This window comes from Uranotaenia lowii, chromosome 2 (genome assembly GCF_029784155.1).
Source record: "Uranotaenia lowii strain MFRU-FL chromosome 2, ASM2978415v1, whole genome shotgun sequence".
NCBI lineage: Eukaryota > Metazoa > Arthropoda > Insecta > Diptera > Culicidae > Uranotaenia > Uranotaenia lowii.
The window spans coordinates 124,033,536-124,060,709 of NC_073692.1; the positions used below are offsets into that span (position 1 = coordinate 124,033,536).

The 27,174-nt window shown below is 34.0% G+C and overlaps 1 protein-coding gene across 1 annotated transcript in view; it reads right to left on the reverse strand.

The window, feature by feature from the left end:
• Positions 1-2,671: 2,671 nt before the first annotated feature.
• Positions 2,672-27,174, reverse strand: part of LOC129745328 (uncharacterized) — an 88,520-nt gene continuing 64,017 nt past the window's right edge. The window contains exons 4-6 of the mRNA XM_055738329.1: positions 9,730-9,852; positions 9,219-9,414; positions 2,672-3,401 (exon numbers count right to left, since the gene is read on the reverse strand). Coding sequence (XP_055594304.1) covers positions 3,184-3,401; positions 9,219-9,414; positions 9,730-9,852 — 537 coding nt within the window. The 3' untranslated portion in view covers positions 2,672-3,183. The remainder of the gene's footprint in view (positions 3,402-9,218; positions 9,415-9,729; positions 9,853-27,174) is intronic.

Sequence of the window (27,174 nt, forward strand, 5' to 3'; positions counted from 1 at the left end):
TGCCCGGTTGCCCGGATTTCATCGGAAAACCCCGGATATTTTCCAGGTTTATACTCATTCAGTCATTCTCAAATCAAACTAAAAAAAAACAATTTGTGTAGTAAACATGTTTAAGTAATGCGTTCAAAACGAAATTTTTTGAGCAAGTTTCATGAAAATAAACATGAGAGAATTTTTGAAAGACTAAAATACAATTTGATAAAAATACATTTTTTCGCGTTTTTCTTCTTGATTTTTGAGATTTTTAATGAATAATTCCTAGGTTTTGACAGAATTTGCCCGAACATTACCCGGATTTTTGTCGTCATTTTAAAAATGAAATGCTCGGATTTTGTCAAGTTTTTGTATTAAAAAGCTCGAATTTTTCCAGCCCAGAAATGTGCTGGAAAAGTTCTGACAACCTTATCCCTCCAAAGCTGTTCGGGTCAATATGACCCGAAGCGCACATTTCAAACATCTTTATCATCATTCCAATATACTGATGAACTGGTAATTTTGACAGACCAAGTATGTTCTACGAAAATAATGACCAAATTAACGCCAAAAAAAAAAAAATAAAATGTGAGTTTTGAAAATCGGTTGATTGGGAAATGAAATACAGCTAAGCAAAGCCAAATTTGGATGTCGTTATTATAAAGTAAGATTTTTTTACCGGAAGATCTGTGATTGCGGTCAAAACTTTCAATGGACCCAAAAATATCTATACATTGTCGGATAGATGGATTCTTGACAATTTCAAGCAGCAATGAAACACTCAAATACAAAAAACTTTCAGAAGTTATGAGCTTTTTTTTTAAATAAAATTGATTTTTCGGATTTTTTACTTTCTGAACTAGTTTCAGATAATCTGGTAATACATATCGAATTTACTTTGAATTGTTGAGTAATTAGAATAAATTACCTAGACAATGAATATATCATCAAAATCGGTTTTTATTTAAAGCCAATAGAACGAAATCTAACTACAACTCAAATTTCCCCAAAACGGATATTTAGCGAACGGCATTGGAAGGTTAAGAAAGGGCATAATGTAAGCAAAAATATTGGGATCGTTAATAATTTTATAACAGGGTACATACCAGATATTCACAAATAAAAATTAATAGATAGACTTTGAACTATATATTTGAGCTAAAAAATCACAATTTATTTGGGACTCATAGTTTAAAGTTGCAAAATTGGGAGAACCTACCTTATTAATTTTTATAATTTTCTTCAAAGAGTCTTGATGTATTACGTAGGCGTTATTATTACATTATTCTTTTTTTCCACTTTGGATTTTTATCTGACTGATTTGCATACAAAGTTGATGTTTTGTTCAGCTTCGCTCAAACCAAGGTGATCAAAAAAATTGCATAGATTAGAGACGAGACAGAAATATTTGGGTTTTGTCTCTGCTAGACATTGTCAAAATAGAGTATGACCTCGTTAATCAGCTATTTTTATTTGCTGAGTCCGTTTTGAATAATAAGCAACGAAATTTATTTAAAGCTAAGTTTATGAAAATTGACGATGTCACCTGAGATGAAATTAAGAAAAACAAATAAATATGGGCTTTGATTGACGATTTATCAACTGTTATGGTTGTGGAATGTTCATGAAATTTTCTAGGTTTAGTTTAAAATTTCTAATTTATTCTCTCAACAGTGAACAGACAAATACTCATCATAATTTACACCTGAATGAATTGATGGGAACATTTGCATTTTCTTCTAGTCATGCCACCATCTCTTAGGCGAGGCAACAACATATTCAAATCTCGTTCAACAAAGTGTACGACTGTAAAGATGATGAATCTGCGCGAATCTTGCTCGTTCTCTCTCTCTCTGTATTTCTAGGCAGGTAGGTGCTGATGATAGCTCAAGGATTTGGTGCCAAGTTTCTATTGTTTCTCCCATCCCATTCAACAATTCGAACAAAAACAAAGCAGCAACAGTGAATAATCCAAGTTGCAACACTCGAACTGAGACTGACTCTCGCATTCAAGACTTAACCTGACCTGACTTGACTTGTCTTGAGTTGACGAGCTCTTTCACCGAAAACGATGGAACGATGGCGAAGCGTGTTTCGTTGTTTGAGTGATGATGATTTTCTTACGTGTGGGAAAATATGCAAAATTATCCAACCCAAAAGGTTTCCCGAGCTTCAATCCGCATCATCGTCACTTGGATTCTCGAAGGCATCCGTCTTGCTTTCGCATTGAGGATTGAAGAATGGGGTTGTAAGAATGATGCTGCTGTCATATTATTCCGAAGAAGCAACGTTCGGAGAATCTTGATTTCGGTGGTGACAAGTGAGTGTCTTGGCAATTTTTGCTTTCTCCGATGAACAATTTTGAATGATGATGTACAACATTGATGGGATACAATTTTATGCAACTGTCAACGAGGACGACGAGCAGTTGACGGGTGAACCGAAAAGCAATAAAATAATTCCTGAAACCTTCAAACGGTATCAATGACATTTTGGGAAGTGGAAATCCTGGTTTTTGATTTGTTTCTTTTTAACCTGTTGAAAGTGTCCTAGTTAAAAATTCAACTTTCTCTACTAAGGCTATCATCAGCACCTGTATTTGCCTTTTTTTGTTTTCAATGCATTTATTGAGAATTTTCAACACACCTGTTCAATCCACTCTGAGTATGATTTCTTTTCTCACACTTTTCGTTTTTTTATTCTCTAAATGATTTCACTTAAGCCTCCAGACACATTCATTAATAAACCGTAGATCTCTTGTTAGGTTCAGCAAGTCTCACACATTCACCCAAAATAGTCATTTATCAGCGTCAGGACACGTCATCGTTATCATTAACACTTTAATCACGCGCTCCGAGATCCAAGGATATCCTCACCGGGATCCAAACGCTTCTAACTGTTCCATTTCTACATCGCTTATCTAAACTCATCTCGAAACGCTTTGCACGCTTTCTTGCTTATTGTAACCCAACGAAGAATTTCTCGACTTGCGTGGAACAAAGTCGATTGGCTATCTCTTTGAAATTAATAGCTGTTTCGAAAGAACGAAACCTGAAGACTATCCTCAAAACAAACCACAAATCAGACAACAAATCAACGGAGAAAAGTCACATACATAAAAGAAGGTCTTCCAAAAATGAAAAAATAACACGCCTAATCCCGAAGACAACACATCAATCGACAGCTTCACTGTTGATTCCCGTCACGGAATCATGTAACGGTAATGGTGCTAAATTTGAGCAAATGATAGAAAACTATTAGCAACCCTGTTGCTAGCTCCAGCAACGATATCGCCGCAAGAAGACCTCCGATCCCATGGCTTCCGGTTCGCAGAAGCTTGGGGCTGCTGATTGATGGCAGCCGCTGGAGGTACTGCTGGACTGTCAGAGGAGACACGCTTCCGGCTGCAGATGCTGCGGATACCTCGCCTGTCCGGAAGTTCAAAAAACGGAGACATGGAAAGAGAAGAAGCCAAACCAGAATGATTAATTGAGTCGGTCTTGCGATTGTGATCTGATGTCAGTGATGCCAAAAAAAATACTCCAAAAAAAGTGAGAATTTAAAAAAAAAATTTACAATTATTTTAAAATTTTAACACTTTTCAAAATTTGGCACTTTTCAAAATTTTGACAATTTTGACAATTTTGACAATTTTGACAATTTTGACAATTTTGACAATTTTGACAATTTTGACAATTTTGACAATTTTGACAATTTTGACAATTTTGACAATTTTGACAATTTTGACAATTTTGACAATTTTGACAATTTTGACAATTTTGACAATTTTGACAATTTTGACAATTTTGACAATTTTGACAATTTTGACAATTTTGACAATTTTGACAATTTTGACAATTTTGACAATTTAGACAACTTTGACAATTTTGATAATTTTGACAATTTTGACATTTTTTTTAAAATTTCGATAATTTTGACAATTTTACAATTTTGGCAGTTTTGACAATTTCGTCAATTTCAACAATTTTGACAATTTTGACAATTTTGACAATTTTGACAATTTTGACAATTTTGACAGTTTTGACAATTTTGACAATTTTGACAATTTTGACAATTTTGACAATTTTGACAATTTTGACAATTTTGACAATTTTGACAATTTTGACAATTTTGACAATTTTGACAATTTTGACAATTTTGACAATTTTGACAATTTTGACAATTTTGACAATTTTGACAATTTTGACAATTTTGACAATTTTGACAATTTTGACAATTTTGACAATTTTGACAATTTTGACAATTTTGACAATTTTGACAATTTTGACAATTCTGACAATTTTGACAATTTTGACAATTTTGACAATTTTGACAATTTAGACAATTTTGACAATTTTGACAATTTTGACAATTTTGACAATTTTGACAATTTTGACAATTTTGACAATTTTGACAATTTTGACAATTTTGACAATTCTGACAATTTTGACAATTTTGACAATTTTGACAATAATGACAATTTTGACAATTTTGACAATTTTAACAATTTTGACAATTTTGACAATTTTGTCAATTTTGTGAATTTTGTCAATTTTGTCAATTTTGTCAATTTTGTGAATTTTAGCAATTTTGTCAATTTTGTCAATTTTGTCAATTTTGTCAAAATTGTCAATTTTGTCAATTTTGTCAATTTTGTCAATTTTGTCAATTTTGTCAATTTTGTCAATTTTGTCAATTTTGTCAATTTTGTCAATTTTGTCAATTTTGTCAATTTTGTCAATTTTGTCAATTTTGTCAATTTTGTCAATTTTGTCAATTTTGTCAATTTTGTCAATTTTGTCAATTTTGTCAATTTTGTCAATTTTGTCAATTTTGTCAATTTTGTCAATTTTGTCAATTTTGTCAATTTTGTCAATTTTGTCAATTTTGTCAATTTTGTCAATTTTGTCAATTTTGTCAATTTTGTCAATTTTGTCAATTTTGTCAATTTTGTCAATTTTGTCAATTTTGTCAATTTTGTCAATTTTGTCAATTTTGTCAATATTGTCAATTTTGTCAATTTTGTCAATTTTGTCAATTTTGTCAATTTTGTCAATTTTGTCAATTTTGTCAATTTTGTCAATTTTGTCAATTTTGTCAATTTTGACAATTTTGTCAATTTTGTCAATTTTGACAATTATGACAATTTTGACAATTTTGGCAATTTTGACAATTTTGACAATTTTGACAATTTTGACAATTTTGACAATTTTGACAATTTTGACAATTTTGACAATTTTGACAATTTTGACAATTTTGACAATTTTGACAATTTTTAAAAATTTCGATAATTTAACAATTTTGACAATTTTGACAATTTTGACAATTTTGACAATTTTGACAATTTTGACAATTTTGACAATTTTGACAATTTTGACAATTTTGACAATTTTGACAATTTTGACAATTTTGACCATTTTGACAATTTTGACAATTTTGACAATTTTGACAATTTTTACAATTTTTACAATTTTGACAATTTTTACAATTTTTACAATTTTGACAATTTTTACAATTTTTACAATTTTGACAATTTTGACAATTTTGACAATTTTGACAATTTTGACAATTTGACAATTTTGACAATTTTGACAATTTTGACAATTTTGACAATTTTGACAATTTTGACAATTTTGACAATTTTGACAATTTTGACAATTTTGACAATTTTGATAAATTTGACAATTTTGACAATTTTGACAATTTTGACAATTTTGACAATTTTGACAATTTTGACAATTTTGACAATTTTGACAATTTTGACAATTTTGACAATTTTGACAATTTTGACAATTTTGACAATTTTGACAATTTTGACAATTTTGACAATTTTGACAATTTTGACAATTTTGACAATTTCGACAATTTTGACAATTTTGACAATTTTGACAATTTTGACAATTTTGACAATTTTGACAATTTTGACAATTTTGACAATTTTGACAATTTTGACAATTTTGACAATTTTGACAATTTTGACAATTTTGACAATTTAGACAATTTTGACAATTTTGACAATATTGACAATTTTGAAAATTTTGACAATTTTGACAATTTTGACAATTTTGACAATTTTGACAATTTTGACAATTTTGACAATTTTGACAATTTTGACAATTTTGACAATTTTGACAATTTTGACAATTTTGACAATTTTGACAATTTTGACAATTTTGACAATTTTGACAATTTTGACAATTTTGACAATTTTGACAATTTTTACAATTTTGAAAGTTTGGTCATTTTTGTCATTTTTGTAATTTTTGTAATTTTTGTAATTTTTGTATTTTTGTATTTTTGTCATTTTTGTCATTTTTGTCATTTTCGTAATTTTTGTCATTTTTGTCATTTTTTTCTTTTTGTCATTTTTGTCATTTTTGTCATTTTTGTCATTTTTGTCATTTTTGTCATTTTTGTCATTTTTGTCATTTTTGTCATTTTTGTCATTTTTGTCATTTTTGTCATTTTTGTCATTTTTGTCATTTTTGTCATTTTTGTCATTTTTGTCATTTTTGTCATTTTTGTCATTTTTGTCATTTTTGTCATTTTTGTCATTTTTGTCATTTTTGTCATTTTTGTCATTTTTGTCATTTTTGTCATTTTTGTCATTTTTGTCATTTTTGTCTTTTTTGTCATTTTTGTCATTTTTGTCATTTTTGTCATTTTTGTCATTTTTGTCATTTTTGTCATTATTGTCATTTTTGTCATTTTTTGTCATTTTTGTTATTTTTGTCATTTTTGTCATTTTTGTCATTTTTGTCATTTTTGTCATTTTTGTCATTTTTGTCATTTTTGTCATTTTTGTCATTTTTGTCTTTTTTGTCATTTTTGTCATTTTTGTCATTTTTGTCATTTTTGTCATTTTTGTCATTTTTGTCATTTTTGTCATTTTTGTCATTTTTGTCATTTTTGTCATTTTTGTCATTTTTGTCATTTTTGTCATTTTTGTCATTTTTGTCATTTTTGTCATTTTTGTCATTTTTGTCATTTTTGTCATTTTTGTCATTTTTGTCATTTTTGTCATTTTTGTCATTTTTGTCATTTTTGTCTTTTTGTCATTTTTGTCATTTTTGTCATTTTTGTCATTTTTGTCATTTTTGTCAGTTTTGTCATTTTTGTCATTTTTGTCATTTTTGTCATTTTTGTCATTTTTGTCATTTTTGTCATTTTTGTCATTTTTGTCATTTTTGTCATTTTTGTCATTTTTGTCATTTTTGTCATTTTTGTCATTTTTGTCATTTTTGTCATTTTTGTCATTTTTGTCATTTTTGTCATTTTTGTCATTTTTGTCATTTTTGTCATTTTTGTCATTTTTGTCATTTTTGTCATTTTTGTCATTTTTGTCATTTTTGTCATTTTTGTCATTTTTGTAATTTTTGTAATTTTTGTCATTTTTGTCATTTTTGTCATTTTTGTCATTTTTGTCATTTTTGTCATTTTTGTCATTTTTGTCATTTTTGTCATTTTTGTCATTTTTGTCATTTTTGTCATTTTTGTCATTTTTGTCATTTTTGTCATTTTTGTCATTTTTGTCATTTTTGTCATTTTTGTCATTTTTGTCATTTTTGTCATTTTTGTCATTTTTGTCATTTTTGTCATTTTTGTCATTTTTGTCATTTTTTGTCATTTTTTGTCATTTTTGTCATTTTTGTCATTTTTGTCATTTTTGTCATTTTTGTCATTTTTGTCATTTTTGTCATTTTTGTCATTTTTGTCATTTTTGTCATTTTTGTCATTCTTGTCATTTTTGTCATTTTTGTTATTTTTGTCATTTTTGTCATTTTTGTCATTTTTTTCATTTTTGTCATTTTTGTCATTTTTGTCATTTTTGTCATTTTTGTCATTTTTGTCATTTTTGTCATTTTTGTCATTTTTGTCATTTTTGTCATTTTTGTCATTTTTGTCATTTTTGTCATTTTTGTCATTTTTGTCATTTTTGTCATTTTTGTCATTTTTGTCATTTTTGTCATTTTTGTCATTTTTGTCATTTTTGTCATTTTTGTCATTTTTGTCATTTTTGTCATTTTTGTCATTTTTGTCATTTTTGTCATTTTTGTCATTTTTGTCATTTTTGTCATTTTTGTCATTTTTGTCATTTTTGTCATTTTTGTCATTTTTGTCATTTTTGTCATTTTTGTCATTTTTGTCATTTTTGTCATTTTTGTCATTTTTGTCATTTTTGTCATTTTTGTCATTTTTGTCATTTTTGTCATTTTTGTCATTTTTGTCATTTTTGTCATTTTTGTCATTTTTGTCATTTTTGTCATTTTTGTCATTTTTGTCATTTTTGTCATTTTTGTCATTCTCGTCATTTTTGTGAATCTTGGATCAGGATCTAGGATAAGGATCTAGGATCAGGATCTAGGATTAGGATATAGGATCAGGATCTAGGATCAGGATCTAGGAGCTAGGATCAGGATCTAGGATCAGGTTCTAGGATCAGGATCTAGGATCAGGATCAAGGATCAAGGATCAAGGATTAGGATCTAGGATCATTATCTAGGATCAATAACTATGATTGGGACCCAGATTCAGGATCTAGGATTAGGATCTAGGATTAGGATCTAGGATTAGGATCTAGGATTAGGATCTCGGATTAGGATCTAGGATTAGGATCTAGGATTAGGATCTAGGATTAGGATCTAGGATTAGGATCTAGGATTAGGATCTAGGATTGGGATCTAGGATTAGGATCTAGGATTAGGATCTAGGATTAGGGTCTAGGATTAGGATCTAGGATTAGGATCTAGGATTAGGATCTAGGATTAGGATCTAGGATTAGGATCTAGGATTAGGATCTAGGATTAGGATCTAGGATTAGGATCTAGGATTAGGATCTAGGATTGGGATCAAGGATTAGGATCTAGGATTAGGATCTAGGATTAGGGTCTAGGATTAGGATCTAGGATTAGGGTCTAGGATTAGGATTTAGGATTAGGATCTAGGATTAGGATCTAGGATTAGGATCTAGTATTATGATCTAGGATCAGTATCTTGGATAAGGATCTTGATTCATGAGCTGAGATGTTGATCGAGTATCTGGATCTTTAATTATGATCGGGGATAAAGTTCTAAAATCAAGATCAGAATTCATGATCAGAATCATGATCTGCATAAAAGATCAATAATTCAATTGTTTTGTCTCCTTTTTTTTTCAGTAAGACGGTTAATATTCATCATTTTGTCAACTTCTGCTTACTGATAATAAATGAAAAGCCAATTTCAAAAATATTTGTTTTTCTTACCGTGTACGTGCGGCAGTTCGTTGTCCAGTTGCGAAAACTGATCGTACGGGATGTTGTGTATCAGATTGATACTGTTGCCGTTGCTGTTCCCATTCGAGGAGGAAGATGCCGCCGAAATGACGCGTGGCCTCTCCTCATCAATGGACTTCTCCGTCGATTGCAGATAAATGTCGTGTATTTGAGCTGAACAGCGAATCTGGAAAGAGTATGTTCTCAATGTAGTAGGTAAATCATTTCATTTCATTCTTCCGAGATGCTTCTTATTTAATTGGTTTCGACGAGTATTTCATATTTTGTGAGCTAGCGTGTCCAGAAATCGTAACATTCTGAATGCATTATTTGATTGAAATGATTGAACACTTCCTCTAGCTTCCATTATCCTCTGTTTTATTCCTGCCAAATAAACCCCATTCAGGTAGAATTGTCACAAAATAATCACCTCATTAAGCCGATAGCCAGCTAGAAACGTTCCTACGTATTGTGAACTGATTGAACAATAAATGTCGCTTACCTTGAGCTTTCCATTCAGAAAATGGTGACTGCTGGCCACAAAGTGCAGACCGAGGAGCGCCGTTTCCAGCTCCGTTTTATGGTCCCGCAAGGGTCGGTAGACGCGAATGTGCGAAGGATTAGCCTGTAAGAGGATTAAAAGGTACTTATTATGATTATGTCGCCCCCATATGTATGGCTGACTTCGACAATTTAGTCAATGCATATGTTAGAATAAGATAGATCGAAACAGGTTGAACCAAAAGCCACAAAAAAAAAATCAAGCAACCAATCCAATTTACCTCTTAATAGGAAAAAAATCTATTTATAGTTGAACAAACATTTTTTCTTTAGAAATTTGTGTAGATGTAAATGATTCCGAATAACATACTCTCGACAATGCACAAGTTCAAGTTAAGCTATTTTAAGTTTTCCCTCGAATATTTCCAGCTACAACAGGAAAGTTGATATCCGGAGTCGGTGTTCGTCATCAAAGTGAAATAGTTTGCATTCACCTGAACAATCCCGGAGAATTGATTTTTCTGTAAAGAAACTTTCCCTGATAAACAACTTCCGACCGAAGGCTCACTCTCCCTGAAAAGTCCGGCAAAACATGCTTACAAACCACAAGTCATCAAAGGACAAACTCATTCCAGGCAGCAGGGGACGTCCTCCTGGACCAAATTCCTCAATACACACTGACTGGTGTTGGAAATCTGTTTTTATGGTTCGAACCCGAAAAATTTTCTTTCATCCATTGACCCCAGCAGGTCAAAAGGTTTTTCTTTGTGTAAGTAAGTAGGTTTGGAGGTTGGAAGTTTTGGAAGTGCGGAAAACAAGAAAAGCCAAGATAGGTCAACTTTTGGGATGCTGGACGCCCGGCAGAATGCAAATTGTTATCTCTACTCGCACTCGAAAATTTCCGACAGGCAAGTCGAGTTTTGGCGAGTTTCGGGTCCAAGTTTTACTAAAGAAGGTGAACCCCTTTTCGGGAAAAGTTTTCGCCTGACGATATCGGTCCCCTTGATTTGAAAAAGCACCCCCAGAGAAAAAAATGGAAAATAACTTGCTATCCAACAACAAAACGAATGGTTAATGGGGCGGTTGTTGTTGAGACTTTTAACCAACTTCAATAAAGATTGAGATGAATGCCGATAACTTGAATTGATAAAACATTCTGAGTGGAGATGGGAAACAGCTCGCTCCTTGGAGGGATGTAAAAAAGCATTCAATCGATAAAGGAACAAAAAATCAATAATTTTTATAAAGGTCAAGAAAATCTTAAATTTCACCCTAAAATTAACATGAATTTCTGCTTCTTCTTCACTTTTCTAATTTGATGTTGACTGATGTCCACAGACATCCGCAAGCGTCAACGTAAATATTCTGGATATACCTACTTTTTGTTTTATATTTATCAAATTTGTTTAAAGTATTATAGCGCTTATGTAATTACACCACTAGAATCGGTATGAAATTACCTTTCTGGAAAAACTATATTTATTGTGAAAATTTTGTGTTAATATAGGGGAACATGCCCTATTATGCGCCACCTAAGCGAGTCGCTGATTTTCTATGTATTCCACGTACAAATTGTGTTAAAAATGGGTGTAATCGTTGAAGAAAAGAGTTTTCTACAAATTCCTATGATTTTTCATTACTTAAATTGCTATAGTTTCTTCAAAAACATGTTTTTTTTTTAAACCATATTCAAAGCCACAGAACAAAACTGTGTATTCAATACGCGCCTAGCAGCCGAACACACCCGAAAGCAGCCGAAGACCGAAAACACACCAATACTTACAGACACTTTGACTGAAAAGAAAATCAAAATGGACTAATAGAAATTTAACAAAAAATGAAAAATAGATTTTTTGGGCTGAATTAACGCTCAAAATATGGTTTTAGACTTTTTGTTCATTTTCAATGAAAATTGGCCTTTTTTAAAAATTGATGCTATTTTCAGCCTACTACGATTGGCGCGTTATAAAGAGCGCATGGGCCGTGATAGAACTTACCCATGAAAAGCATACCTTAGCGAGTTCAGTATGATTTTTTAGCATAAAATCATAATTTAGATTCTCCTCTATCGATGTGTCAGAAAATATTGTATTATTCGTTTTTCTCTGCTTGGTGACACCTTATTAAAAGTGTTTTAAAATTTAGATCGAAATGAAGAAAAACTTAAATTGTGAAATAATCACGACACATGGGCATTTTAAGGAAAAATTCATACTTGCCATGGCCAATCACAGCATTTAAAACAAATTGGTAATATTTTGCAGGCTTAAAATGTTTCAGATTCTTCAAAACAAGAATGGCGCATATTAGCCACATGGGGCGTTATATGAACTTTTCCCCTAATTCAGTGCTAGGATGATTTGCCAATCGTTGTCCCTTAACCATTTTTGCACGGAATGACTTACATAAATTGCCAATATTTCAGCTGTTTTAAAACTTTTTTCTCAAAAACTATACTGAATCATTTTTTTTTTTGTTTCGATTATAGTCGTTTTGCCATCTTTGTGGCATTCGCGACTTTATCAACGTTGCTGTTGGCGAATAGTTATTGAAAAACTCATACGGTACAACTTTGTTCGATGTTTACCTCTTGGGCTCGAACTCGCGGACATCGGCTCAGGAAGCAACTGACTTGCCAACTGAGCTATATCACAAGCCCAGAATCAAGTTAATTGGAATGTTTACTAATGAAATGAGGCTTTTTAAGATATTTTCTGCTTGAAATATGCATCCAACGACAGTTTTAATTTTTCATGTTTTTTTTTCGCGCGATTTTTTTGCTAAATGTTAAACAAAACCTTAAAATTCCTAATACGGCAAATAAGTCATACGTCAGAATAAAACATTTTTCGAAACGGTTTTCTTTACGAAACGTTTGTTGGACAATTTTAACACCATGCTTATCCGTAGGATGAAAATAAGGATTCTCAATTCACTGCTTAGCATAGCTAATAATTTTTTTTGATTTAAATAACCTTCGCAAAAAAATGTCATGAAAAAATTGAATGCTCCAGTAAGCAAAGCCACCAATTTTAAAATATTTTTCAATGGATTCCCATTTTTCATTTTGAAATGGTTATGACATTTTTCGGGAAATAGTTTGCTTCTTCTCATGCTGACAAAAAATTGAGGTTCAAATGGGCCAAATCAATATCTAATCAAAGACAAACTTCATTTTAAGCTTTTTTTAATTTCCTGGATGACTTCCTGGATGCAAATATTTCTCTTTCCGTACAAATTTGCATACAAAATTGAACAAGTCCATTGAACACAAGCTACCCAATCAACATGAAATCGTGATAGAAATGATAACCCAAATCGACTATTAAGACAATTTCAATAACTATCGTAATTACGTTGGTATTGAGTGATTTTCTATCATTCATTTACGACAAGCTTTGCCCAAAAAAGTTGAATTGGACAGCAGTTTAGTCAATTCGTAAATATGTCTCCAAATAGTTGAGAATATGCTAAAACGACATTTACAATTTGAGTGAACTGATTTACGATAAATGGGCGATCCTTCCTTCTTTTGACCGGGTCGTGAACAGAAAATCTTACATAAAAATAGAGCTATAGCGCGAATCATATCAACTGATGAGTTGGTATCGTGGTAAAACACCGGACAGCCAATTCGGAGGACTGGAGTTCAAATCTCGGTCGGGGAAATTTTTTTTCGTTTTACTCAAATTACATAAAATCCTATATTTTGCTTTTTGTGAGAAAATCGAATCGTTGAAATCTTGTCATTGTAGACATATTATCAAGGAATAGTCGAGATAGCCATGACTTGCTGTCATGGCTATGCAGTAACAAACTAGAAAATTTTCACTAGTCGTATTCTGACCACGAAAGAAACAAGTCCTAATAAATACCTTTAGACAGTTATTCTCTTGTTTCACTTAATCGAAGAATACAACATTCTTTTGGCGACGAGGAATTTCAAGAACCTCCGAAAGCAACCCAACTCCTATTCCTGAAACCTTCAAGCTTCAACCGATTCAAGATGACCGAAAAGGCTTTTCGAGACGCGATTATCCAGCTCACCGAACTGATCTCAAACCAGCAGCGGCAGATCGCAGATCTCCAACGGACGAACGCAAATCCGGCTGGCAGTGAGCGAATCATCGAGTCCCTCGCAACTGGTATCGACGAGTTCCGGTACGATCCTGACGGCGGAATATTTTTTGAATCCTGGTACGCGCGCTTCGAAGACGTTTTCAAGGAAGACGGCAAGCAGTTGGACGACAACGCAAAGGTGAGGTTGCTTCTCCGTAAGATTGGCACGCAGTTCCACGAACGTTACGTGAACAGCATTCTGCCAAAACACCCCAGAGAATTCCGTTTCGAAGAAACCGTCACGAAATTGATGAAACTTTTTGGAAGGCAAACATCGCTCTTCAACGCTCGCTATCAGTGTCTTCAGTACGGGAAGAACGATGCTGATGATTTTTCCACCTACGCCGCCTCCATCAACAAACACTGTGAAGCGTTCCAGTTGACGAAGCTCTCCAACCATCAATTTAAGGCGCTTCGGTTCGTCTGTGGTCTCCAGTCACCACGCGATGCAGACATCCGGACACGATTGATTGGCAAGCTTGAAGCAGAAGAGTCCGCACCCGCTGGTGATGGAACCACTTTGACGCTGGAAAACCTAGTGGAGGAGTGCAATCGGATCATCAACGTCAAACAAGACACAAAAATGATCGAGAAGGGAGGAAACGACAAGTACGTCAACCGCATCACCCATCATTCGAAGCCTGCTAGCAAAAAGGTCCCGAAAACACCCTGTTGGCTGTGTGGAGACCAACACTACGTCAAGGATTGCCCTTATCAACATCGTTATTGCAGCAAGTGCAAGAAGAAGGGTCACAAAGATGGTTATTGTTCCTCTGCTGAGCAGAAACCTTTCAAACCAGTCGACCAACCAAAGCCCAAGGACACCGTCAAATCCAATGGCACTTTGGTTAATCGATTGGACCACTCCACTAAACGGAAATACATCAAAGTGGATCTCAACAACTTCCCAGTCCAGTTACAACTAGACTGTGCGTCGGACATTACAATCATCTCCGAACAGGTCTGGGAAACAATTGGTCAACCAGTAATTCAAGAGCCGGAAGTTATAGCTGTCAGCGCATCAGGAGACGAGATTGGTATCATCGGTCAATTTCTTGCAAATATCACCGTCCATGGTACCACCAAGCAAGGCCGAGTTTTCATTTCAACGAACAAGGATCTCAACGTCTTCGGCATCGAGACGATTGATCAGTTCAATCTCTGGTCGGTCCCATTCAACACACTCATCCAGTCCGTGCAGCAGAAATCCAATATTCGACGTTGTAGTATCTGCGCCGCAAAATCTCCGAGGAAAACCAATCTGGAGTCATGGTCGATTCCAATGAAGCCATGGGAGCGCATCCATGTCGACTACTCTGGTCCTGTGGATGGCTACTACTACTTAGCTATCGTTGACGCCTATTCCGAGTGGCCCGAAGTTTTCCGTACCCGCAGTATGACAACCACCGCAACACTGGATATCCTTGAAGAAACCTTCGCAAGGTATGGATATCCACGTACCCTGGTAACAGGCAACAGTTCCCAGTTTGTGAGCTCAACGTTCAAGCAGTTCTGCGAATCAAACGGAGTCAGCCACATGATCACGGCTCCGCATCACTCGCAGTCAAACGGACAAGCCGATAGGTTCGTAGACGCACTGAAAAGGGATCTTAAGAAGCTCGTCAAGGGGGAAAGCAGGGCAACTTTCCAGCATCTTCAAATTCTGTTGTCCACGTACCGTTCAACACCGAATCAAAACGCCCCCGAAGGAAAGACACCTGCTGAACTTTTCCTGAAAAGACCGATTCGAACAACTCTGAATCCTGCCAAGCCGCAGAGTCCGAGACCAACTGAAGTGAGCACAAAGCAACGCCATGATGATAGTTTCATCCAGCCTCCTGTCACTATCCATTCCCAATCTCCTGACCGTTTAGTCCAAAATCGTAGGCTTCCCAGTTGACTGATGCACTACGATCTTTCTTAAAGGGGGAGATATCAAGGAATAGTCGAGATAGCCATGACTTGCTGTCATGGCTATGCAGTAACAAACTAGAAAATTTTCACTAGTCGTATTCTGACCACGAAAGAAACAAGTCCTAATAAATACCTTTAGACAGTTATTCTCTTGTTTCACTTAATCGAAGAATACAACACATATCGCCTCCACTTTTGTAGCTATATGCTATTTTGGTAAGTTCAATACAATCTTTTCATCTGATATATTTGTTCGAATAATTCTGTTGTTTCGGCGATATACCCTCTTAAATAAATGCTGGGTACTGACAAAAACTCGGATTGCCTTTAAATAAGAGAACTTTCTTGTCAAATAGTTTATTGGATGTTTACGTTTAACTATTGATTTTAGTAGTTTATGTGCTCACAAAGTCACAGTCACACAAACGCAATCAATTTGCAAATCATAGCTTGCGGGGAATCGTGGGCCACATTTTGTGGGGTATCTTGGGCCACCTATATTTTGGTGTTTTTATACACATTCAAAATTAAAAATACGTTTTTCCTACCTGCAAAGTTTTCTTTTGCCAAACAAAGAGTTGTGAAAAATATTTGGACCATTTATTCCAATGCGATAGAGACGAACATAAATCCTATATAAGGATTTTTTTCCGAAACGTTCGCTAGCCAGGAATTAGGAACTATTCCATCATATACTACTCTCTTTTTTATTTCCTAATTTGAAATCGCTTAAATTATTAAATGAATCATAAAATTTCAGTTTTGGGTCAACTCATAAACTTTGCACTATATTTAGTCAATTTAGATTTGGTGGCCCACGTTTCCCCACAGTTTTTCAAAATCATTAAAAAAAACTTTTTTTAAACAGTCTGAACTCGGGAAATTAAAAAAAATGCTATATGATACCTTTAAAAATGTAGAAAACCTTTCCATAATTTTTTTTTCCTTTTTATCTTTTGTAATGAAGCAAGGAAAAAAAGTGGCCCATGATACCCCATATCCCCTACACTATGAAAACTTCGACCCTGATTACCAAAAAACTTGAAGTGGGAGGTTGGACATATGCCAATTTTCAAAAATTCAAATCTGCCGTCGAGCTAGACCGAAGACATCGGAGTGAAGTTTTATTTTGCTCTTATTAGGCTGGAACAAATATAAATTTCTTCTTTTGTCACCCCCCTCTTCGAAATTTCTAAAAACCCGAAGGGGGAAATAAATAAAGTTTGAAGTATTTTATGTAAATTTCGAGAAAAAATTCCAATATCCGAAAGATTACAAGACAAAAAAACAAATTTTTGAAGATTGGAGTTATTTCAACTTTTGTATTCTTGATTGGATTGAATTTTTCGATAAAAAATTTCTTGATTTATAGGTTTTGTGCAATGATATAGTATACATTTCTTTTCAAACAAGCTTTCTGTAGTATCCTTTTAGATAAGCTCGCAAAACCGTTTTTTCACTTTGAAATTTCGCGCGTCTGTCATCTCCAAATTTACTTAACTGAATGAGGATGCTTGTCATTGAAACCGGCTTTCAGAGAATTCTCTCTCTCTCATTTTCTGAAGCTCTCTTTTTTGGTATTCGTACGCCCACTTCAATGATGAAGTGATGCCATTTTTTTTTGTCAAATTCAATATTAATCCTTTATTTCCTACACTTTCGTGCAATTTATTCCAATTTATTTGTTTTTCGCATTATTTTTTATTGTCCCCCCCCTCGCGATGTTCCAACTCCGAGTGACAAAAGAAGGATTTGAAATTTGTTGCGGCCTTATTCAGAAAAATAAACAGTCATAACTTCGTGAAACTTAATTTGATAAAAACAGTTTTTCAGCCGAAAAATTGTTGGGAAAGATTACAATATGAAATGAATATTTCTTGAAAATTGATGAAAAGCTGCATTACAAATAATCCCACTTTCATGAAAAAGATATTTATAATAAATAAATTTTCAGAAAAGACACATGCAATTCATCATACAAACGATCTGAAACTTTGAGCATGGTTGAGTAAAATTTTTGCCCTAAATTGATACTCATAAAGTAAAAATCGATCGACTTCCAAGTGAGTTCTAAAGCAATTATTTGATAAAATCGTATCTTCTTCATAGGGGTTAAGGGGGGGGGGGGGGGGAACAGATCGCGTCCTTTTATCCTTTAACTGCAAATATGTTCTTTAAAATAGTTTTAAATACCTTTATGTTCATTCTATGGAATTTCAATGACACAAAATTTTATGTTGGTATGACAAAAGCTCAATACTGGGGAAATAAGGGCAAATAACACTTCACTTAGATGGCTCCGGTTAAACTCAGCGGCAGATTTGACTTCTGAGGAAATTTAACGTGTGAAATGGATGGATGGAGCCTTGAGTGTAAAATTGAACACATTTTGACTTGATGCCCTCCATCAAATTCTTTACAGTGTCATCTCGTACCAGTTTCTCAGTTTTTTTTCCTACTTTTTTTTACATATCTTTCATATCTTAACATTTACATTTACGCTCAAAGACGAGAATTTGAGCGTCTTTTTACTCTTCCGAAGTTCCCGCTTCATTATTGCCCAGTACTGTTCCACCGGGCGCAGCTTCAGACAGTTTGGCCGGTTCATGTACTTTGGAACAAAATGGGCTGAATTGGCCTCATACCACTACAGGATACTTTTAGAATAGTGGCAAGATGCCAAATCTGGCTAAAATAGCGGAGCTTCATCGTGCTGAACTTCTCGAGGCACTCAAATTTGTGGAACTCGCCATTTACTGTGCCCTTTGTCACGAAAGGCTCATTCCTCAGTCCGCAAGAGCAGATGGCCAAACGAGATAGGTATTTGGAGGCGAACTTCGACAATGTTTTCTTCTTAAATTAGTCGTCTACATCAAACTTGCTCTTGCCGGTGAAAAACTCCAACCCTAGAATAAGCTTAAAATCAGCTTTTATATACGTTTCGTCGTCCATCACACAGCAGCCACATTTTGTCAGCATCTTCTCGTAGAGCTTTTGTGACCGAGTTTTAGCCGTCGATTGTTGCCGCTTTTCGCAATTTGGGAAATTCTGTACCTTGTTTTTATGTAGTCCAGCTCTCTTCTTTGCATTCTGGACGTAACTCTGCACGACATGCCGATCTTTTAAGCCAAATCACGGGTTGAGACTCTGAGATTTGCTCTAATCATTCGCTTTACCTTTCCCTCCGTCTGTTTGTTCTCCGGTCTCTGTTTTCTTCAAGCTCCTTTGTCGTGGTCCAACGTCAACCGCTCTTGGAACCGCTTCAATATTTTGAAGACGGTTTAACACGTTCCTCGCCATGGCACCCTTATTCGGATGAAGGGTGTAATTCCTGGGGGCCCCGTCACATCAAAAAACGGGTGACGCTCTCTTACTCAAGTTACCCGCTCAGTTAAGCCACACGTTGCAAATCTGGGAGCTCTCCCTCTTTTCTTTCTCGCTCCCAGAATTTCTTTGGGCCCGGCTAGTAAAACTACCAAAATGAGCGTGGCGACGAACGTGTTAACAGTTCAATGTTCAACATTTTTTTGAAAGAATTTGTTCTCTCGACTGGCGTTGGTTCATCTTCAAGCTAAAATCTGAGTAAAAAAAGCTTAATTTTGAGGAAAAAAAAGTTTAAATCTGAGGAAAAAAAAGCTTAAATCTGAGAGATGTGCTCCACATAGCTATATTTTCTCGAACCACTCGCTGGCATTTTCGAATAAGCATGCGCAAATTTGCACCGCTCAAAATTTTACAAACTGCGTTTCGGTCTCAAATTTTTTTTTGAGAATTTTGAGCATTTAGATGTGCCCGTGAAAGAAGAACGAAAGAGTTTCGTAAAATTTTCTCTTTCTCATTCGGCGCACTCATGCGTCTTGAATCCTGCCAGCTGAGCAACACTCGTTTTGCAATATTTTTCTAGAAGAATTATTTTAAAGAAGTCTCTTTAATAAAGACAAAAAAAAAATATTTTGAAATGTACATATTTTCATCTTAATATTATTTTAAGTAAAAAAAAATTACTGGGAAGTTTGGTTTGAAAGAACAGGATTTCAAAAACCTAAACTTTCTACGAAAATCTAAAAAATTTCTCAGATTTTGAATACTTTAGAAAATATAAAAGAAGTAGCTGAACTATGAACGATATTTTATATCACGATAGAGAGCATCCTTGAAGATAGTTGTTTTTGATGTTCTTTAGAACTGTTGAACTTAAAACGAGTTATAATTAACCTTCAATTCATACTTATGGTTGGAATAAATGTTAAGTAACGAGTAAAGTCATTTTGCTTTATAACATATTGAACTCAGTCAACTGTCAATAGAGTAGGTGTGGTGTGAGTACATAATTACATTTTGATGGTCCAAATTCTTCGTATCACTACCGCACGGAGAACAAACAATAAAACCACAAAGACATTTCAAAAATTGGCAACACATTGCTTGGAACATACAAAGTTAAGCAGATAAATCAACTGTCACAAAAGTAAGAATAGTGTCGGCAAACTGGCGCGAAACAAAACATTACTAGGTAGGTACATTCCATTGAATCAACTTTCCCATTGAACCAGCTGGCATTGCATTGTGGTGGCCTTCCGAGGTGTGAATGTGTGTGCAAGAATTGTTCCGTCCGGTGTCAGGGTGATGATGATGCTGTTGCATGAGTAGGAAAGACCAACTTTAAATCCCCCAACAACTGGTGCACCGAGTTTGTTTCCGTTGGCTGCCCAATAGGAAGAGGAACATTGGCTTTGGAACTTCCTCTTCCCTAGCAAGCTGCTGTCCACCCACATTCGCCATCGTCATCAGTGGATGGAGAAGGTTTAACGGTGATGTGATGATGCCTTTATGCTTATTTTATGCCTCCGGTGTAATTGGGAATAGCAACAAATATTCACACCGTTTGGGGGCTTGGGATTCTATGGTGTTGAGAGAATGAAAAAAACAAACAAAACAAAAAAAAAATGGAGGAAAATCGGAACCACCAGCTTGAGGTGCACGTAGTTATGGTTTTTATTTCATCCCAGATCTGCTCGGATCAGGATAAGGTCGGTCCGGCCCCTGTGGGTAAGGTTCTATATCCGGTTTGGGGGATCCCTGAATCGTGATTGTAATGCTGACCTGGTCTCTCGTTTCGGATGGGCGGATGAATGAATGATTGTTGATTGGTCTCTAAGGTCCACTTTGTTGTGCGGAATAAATTAATGGTCGCTTATATTTTTCCAAACAGGCGACAACCTCTGAATTTTAAGTACTTTGCCGTAGGCTCTGTTCTGGGTCCGAAAAAGGAGGACGAAAAGCGAAACTCCCTCCGGACGGTTTGAATATTCAAATCAATTGACAGATTGTAGGAGACACAGATTGACCATGTTAACAAGAAAAAAAAAAAGTCCCAGTTCAAGTTCAAATAAATTATTGATATCTCGAACGTTTGTCTTTGAATTTTATTTTACCTGAAGAAAATACAAAAAAAATATGTATCGGAAGGTCAACATTTAAAAAATGTTGGTTTGAATATAACATCGCGGGATACAATTTTAACATCAATAGGGGTTCCAAGCTCACCCAAAAATCGCTCGAGTTTCCGTCTTTTAATAAATATTTTATTTTTGTTTATTTGTTTTAAACGAAACGAGCATACGAGATATTTGCACGAAAAAAATAATACAACCTACAATATTGTATTTCATCCAAATCGTAAAGGAGCTCGATTGATGAGGTTTTACTGAAATACAAGTGCTGGATGCAAAACTGATGTCAGATATTTTTTTAATGATTTTTTCAGAAATATAACGGTTAAAAACATAAAATCTAATCTTTTTAGAAAATTCAATACATTGAATCATCAAACAGGCATAAAAAATCCATATTTTTGCTTAATGCCAAGAATTGTTGATTGTTACAATGATATGTTGATCAGTTGGTTAAACTCAACAAAACCATTTATTACTAGTATTTTTGACTTCTGTGTAAAATATGAAAGAAGTTTTTATTTTCGTTTTTAATTTAAGCTCTTGAAAAATTAAAATTAATTGTTATTTCAAAGAAGCTCCGAACCAAAACCAAGCGTTTGCAATTTTCAACTATTAGTCAAAACGTTCTGCTATCTTAAAACAAAATCTTAAGTCTTTTTGATCAAAACTATCCAGGTGTCCTATCAGTGTTGACAGACATAGTTATTATTTTTTTTATTCAATTTCCTGAAATTGTAGAATTTTAGTCTTTGAAGCAAAAAATCTTTAAAGTATGAAACATCTCAACAATGCTTTGAACTGAGAAAAAAAAACTGTTTAAAACTGTAGTTTAAATTAGACTGTCTGATTTTGCACGGATTTAAATTTCTGGTTACTATACTGATACTTGAATAACTGTTTTAGGCTATTTGAGATTTAAAATTTTTGTTCACAAAAAACGGAATTCACATCAAGAATAAATAAATATCTGAACTGCTAAGAAAATTCAGAGAAAAAACTCAAAAACAAAATTAATATTCCAAACCAATTAACAGGTTCCATTTATTAAGAAAAGAACATGATCAAAGAAAGTTCAAGATTCAAATTCTGAATTCAAAAGTGTTTCGTTTTACCGTAGGAGAATTTTAAATTGGGATTTTGCTTCATGAATCTGATACAATACAAGCAAAAACATTTTTTTTAAACGGGTTTAGGTTTATATTATGGACTCTAAAAATAATCCAAAAAAGTATCCAAATTCAGAACTCAAATGGAGGGTTCTTAAATGAGAATCAGTATTTGAAACGAACATTCTTAATGTAGTTTCAAAGGTTTCGTGAAAAGTTAAGTGATATGAAATTTTAAAAAAATCATGGATTATCGGAATTTATATCGCCCAGGAAAAAAGAGATAGACATGACTGTACAGTTAAACAGGGCGTTTATTTTGGTATTAAATCAATTGCCAATCGGTGGACCCCGATAGCGAGATTAAATCACTTACTTTTGATGTCTTCGACAAAGTTGATTATCTGGTACAATACTTAAATTGGACGAATACAGAAAAGTTCCCTTACATCACTCTCAGAAGTTACATTCAAATCTTAAAAAAAGTACTTTACAGGTAAGATGTATTTCCTCGTAAATCAAAATGTACTAAAATGTTCCAGCTGTCCAGCATACAGGGATGCCGGGATTTTTTTTAACCAAAATCTCAAAAGAAATTCAAACCTGCAAGTTTATTGCCTCAAATACGCAATTTATAAAGTGAAATTTTGCAGAAATTTAAATAAGCTGTCGGATTTGACCTGAGCCATACGAGTGGAGTGTATATTTTTACTTTATTTACCCAGAATTAACCCTTTCTCTTATAGGGTCGGGGATCTACCAGATCGAACTAAACGCAGTGAGCACTTTTACGAGATACTTGAGTTTAATGTACAAATATTTTCAACATTATACGCAATCCTCTAATAAACAATATTCAATTTTTAACAATCTGAGGAATACATCCAAGTGAATTATTTTCGATTTATTCGGTACAGCATAAGAGTTAAACTAGCTACAAAATCTGCAGTTTAAAATTTTTTCTCAAGGCGGGCAGTTTTGTCTGGTCGACAACATGAAATACTTAGTCATATGAATTCTTAAAAAGGAATTTAAAGGAATTTACACTTGAAACATAAAAAAACACAATCCTTTTAGCCCCCGTTTATCCCTATGAATAAGATGCCATGCCAATAATTTCTCTTTGATTATGGTAAATTCACTAGCTTTCTCTTAAATACTCTCGTTTACGCATCTCTGCACACTTTTTTTCATAGTCCTCAACTTAGCTATTATTTTTATCATAGAAGCAAAACCCTTGAAAAATAATATTAAAAGCGAATTTATCTGGAAAACCCAATTCGTATCTAGAAAAATCTAGCCAAGAGCATAGATCTAGAAAAAATTGGAATCTTAAATTCGATTTAACATGAATTTTTTCGTTCACCAGAATACATCCGTCTAAAAATTTTCACAACTGAACCCTAGGAATGTAGTTATCCCCGAAATATTGTTCCCAGATACTTAATATTTGTTTTATACCTACTTGAATGATGATCGAATTTTACAACATCAACAACCAACTAAAACTTAGAGAGTGCATACAACAATGCTCAAAGTTCTAGACTTATCGACGGATTTGTACACAAAATTTGAAATTTTGAATAGAAATTTATCTCTTTAATAGGTTTATTGATTAAAATATCCTTCCTTTTAATGAAAATCATTTTGTTTGTGATGAATGTAACTCCTATAGAATTTCATTATTTCATCTTTATGAAATTCGCACACCACATTGCAGCTGGAATTTTCGTTTATCAAACTCTGTTTCACGAAGTAGTGATTGTATTTTTCCGGGTAAAAAGCGCCAAATACCTTTCATTCAAATGGGTCTGGTTAAATCTGAAAGCAGATTGAATTTCAGAGAAAATTTCACATTAGAGATGAAGTATTTCAATTTCTCCAATCTACGGCTTGGATTTTTTTTGGGAATTTGGGTCATAATGTTCCCATTTTTCACTTGAAGGAGAATTATTCAATTTGTGCCAAATGAAAGTATAATTGATACTAACAATAACAGATTCCTTGTTTCAGATTGAAAACAATGGTAGAAATTTAAAAATAGGCTAGTAAATTATCTGACAGAAAAAATCACAAATTTTCATCTATTTTCGGAGGTGTTGCAAAGCACTCCCAACCGGCTAGTGCGAAATAATAATTGAAAAGGTTTTAACACGTTCGTCGCCATACTCATTTTGATAGTTTTACTAGCCGGGCCCAAAGAAATTCTCAGAGCGAGATCGTGAAGAGGGAGAACTCCAAGCTGTGCAACGTGTGGCTGAACTAAGGCTGCCAGATTGCCCAGTTTCATTTGATTTTGCCCGGATATTTCATTTAAAATTTGGGAACAGTCCGGCTCGGCCCCGTTGCCCGGATTTCGTTGAAAAATGCCCGGATTTTTTTCGGATTTATTCACTTTATTTCGCAAATGAACCAAAAAAAAACAACATATGCCTCCAAAATAAACTTTTGTAGCAAGTTTTATAAAAATAATCATGAAGGATTTTTTGGAAGCCTAAAAATCAATTCAAATTCTGTCGATGAATTTTGATGAAATTTTTTTTTAAATTTCTTTTCTTTTAATTTTTTTAGTTATTTTTTGGATTTGATAAAAATTGCTTAGATATAGCTCAGATTTTTGGTCGTCACTTTCAAAAATAAATGCCCAGATTGTGCCAGGTTTTTAAATGAAATTGCCCGGTTTTTCCGACCCGGATTCTTGCTTAAAAGTTTCTTGCAACCTTAGGCTAGACTCAGCGACTAACTTAAATACAAGAGCGTCCCCCGAATATCGGTCCCATGGCGACGAACGTGTTAATCATTCAAATTTTCACATTTTGAGTTCAAAGAAAAATAGTTCAAAGTGTCAGTTTTTGCTTGCTATCGGATGAAACATTTTCATGTCATGGATCTAATTGAAGAATCTAATTTTTTTTCTAACATCCAAAAGTAGGGTAAGTGAGCCTTAACTTGGCATGCTCCTAATCTTGGCATGCCAAAATGCATTTTGGTGATTTTCATGTCAAAAATACGCCTAAAAATGAAAAAAAAAATAAACATAAAAGGAAATCGCATATGGCAACATTCTGCATAGCATTTGTCCACAATTGAATCCCAATGACTGCGTAATAAATTTTTTTCGCATGACAAACTGCTAATAAAATTATGATCTTCGGAAAAAATCTAAAATGAACCTACCTTGCTAGTGCATCTGCCATCTTCGGATTGATTTTAAAAACACACTTCCTTATGGAAAAATCACTAAAAAATACCGTTGGTTGCAGCAAAACATGGCAAAAAATATAAAATTATAACTTACTCCAAACGACGTACATTTTCTATCTTGAATTCAAGAAAATATAAACATATTTTTTGCCTAATCTTGGCATGCAATTCCACAAAAAGAAGTATGCATGTATGTGTGAAAACGACATCAGCAAGCAGTCGGCAGCCGGCAGCCGGCGGCCGTTCGTCGGCCGACGGTGCACAGTGGTCTGGAAATTGAAAAGCCGGTCGAAAGTAAAATGAATGATTGAAATAAACTTAAAAATATCATGAATGTATTTTGGACTATAATCAATTCATTTAACTCTCAAGCCGACTCAAGCGTATTTGGCATCTTAGTTGGAATTATAATGCTACAACTTGAGCTGCTCTTTTATGATAAATTTCGAGAACTTTTCTTCTCAATAAAATTCACCTCTCAGTAAATTAATTTACCGGATCCGAATCCGAATTGATATCTTTGATGTAAATGTTGAAGTTACTATATCCATACCCAAAAAATTCCGCATTTTGGAATGAGGTTTAACGTATTCTGATTCAATTTGATTTGTATTGAAGATGAACATTTGCTGCATATGTGTCGCTTTGAAAGGAATTGTTATAAAGCTCCAATTATGACACTCTAAATATTATGTTTATTTGGAAAAATAATTGCACTGCAATGTTGAAATACTATGTTGTAACAAACTTGAATTTTTATTGTTTGCAATTTCATGTGAAATCAAATATAATGTTTTGACCAAGTTTTTTTTTTTATTATAGATCACTGTGCAAGGAGCAGGAGGTGATGACGTTGGTTTGCTGAAGGAAAGGAATATGCGAAAGAAGCGCTGCCGAGTTTGGGTGATAATTTTGCATGAGTGCGAGTGGAATGCAGCTTGAATTTCACCCAGCTTTTGAATTTGCTGTTCGCTTCCATTGCCTATAGTTTCCAAACGAATGAGTGAGATGCTATTTATTTCTATCAGACTGGCTGGAGGGAGCGAAAGTTTGTCTTGTTTTATTGCGGTTACTGGGAAAATTTCTAATCGAGCGACGGTAGCCTTCCGTGCGGTAGGCTAGCTGGAGCAGTAAACACAGTTCAAAAATTCACTCTTACTCACTAATTTCATTGAAAAGTTAAGAAGTAAATTCTTGAATCAATCTTCAAATCATTATTTTGCAAGAGAGGACAAAACATGAAGTCATCGGAATGAAATATTATTATTCTTAGTATTCATTGAGATTGAATTAATTACGAGCGTTAAAATCCCAGACAAAACAAAAAATATTGAACACTATTGAATACACATTTTTCCATAGCCTGAGAATTAACGAATTTGGCATGACGAAGATTTTTGATGCGATAAATGCGTCTTTGATACTTTATATGCTGGTCGAATTCAATTATGTTGTCGTTAAAATGTAACAAATCGTATATGAGAAGTTTAAAAAAGGAGTTGTGTACGGATAATGATCTATTATAGGAAATAATACCATTCGCATCGCAAAAAATTGGACTGCGCACTCATAACTGCGAAACTTGTGCGATCTGTCAAATCAGTATAAAATCTGTCGGTTTTCTACACGCTAACCGCTTTTCAGTTA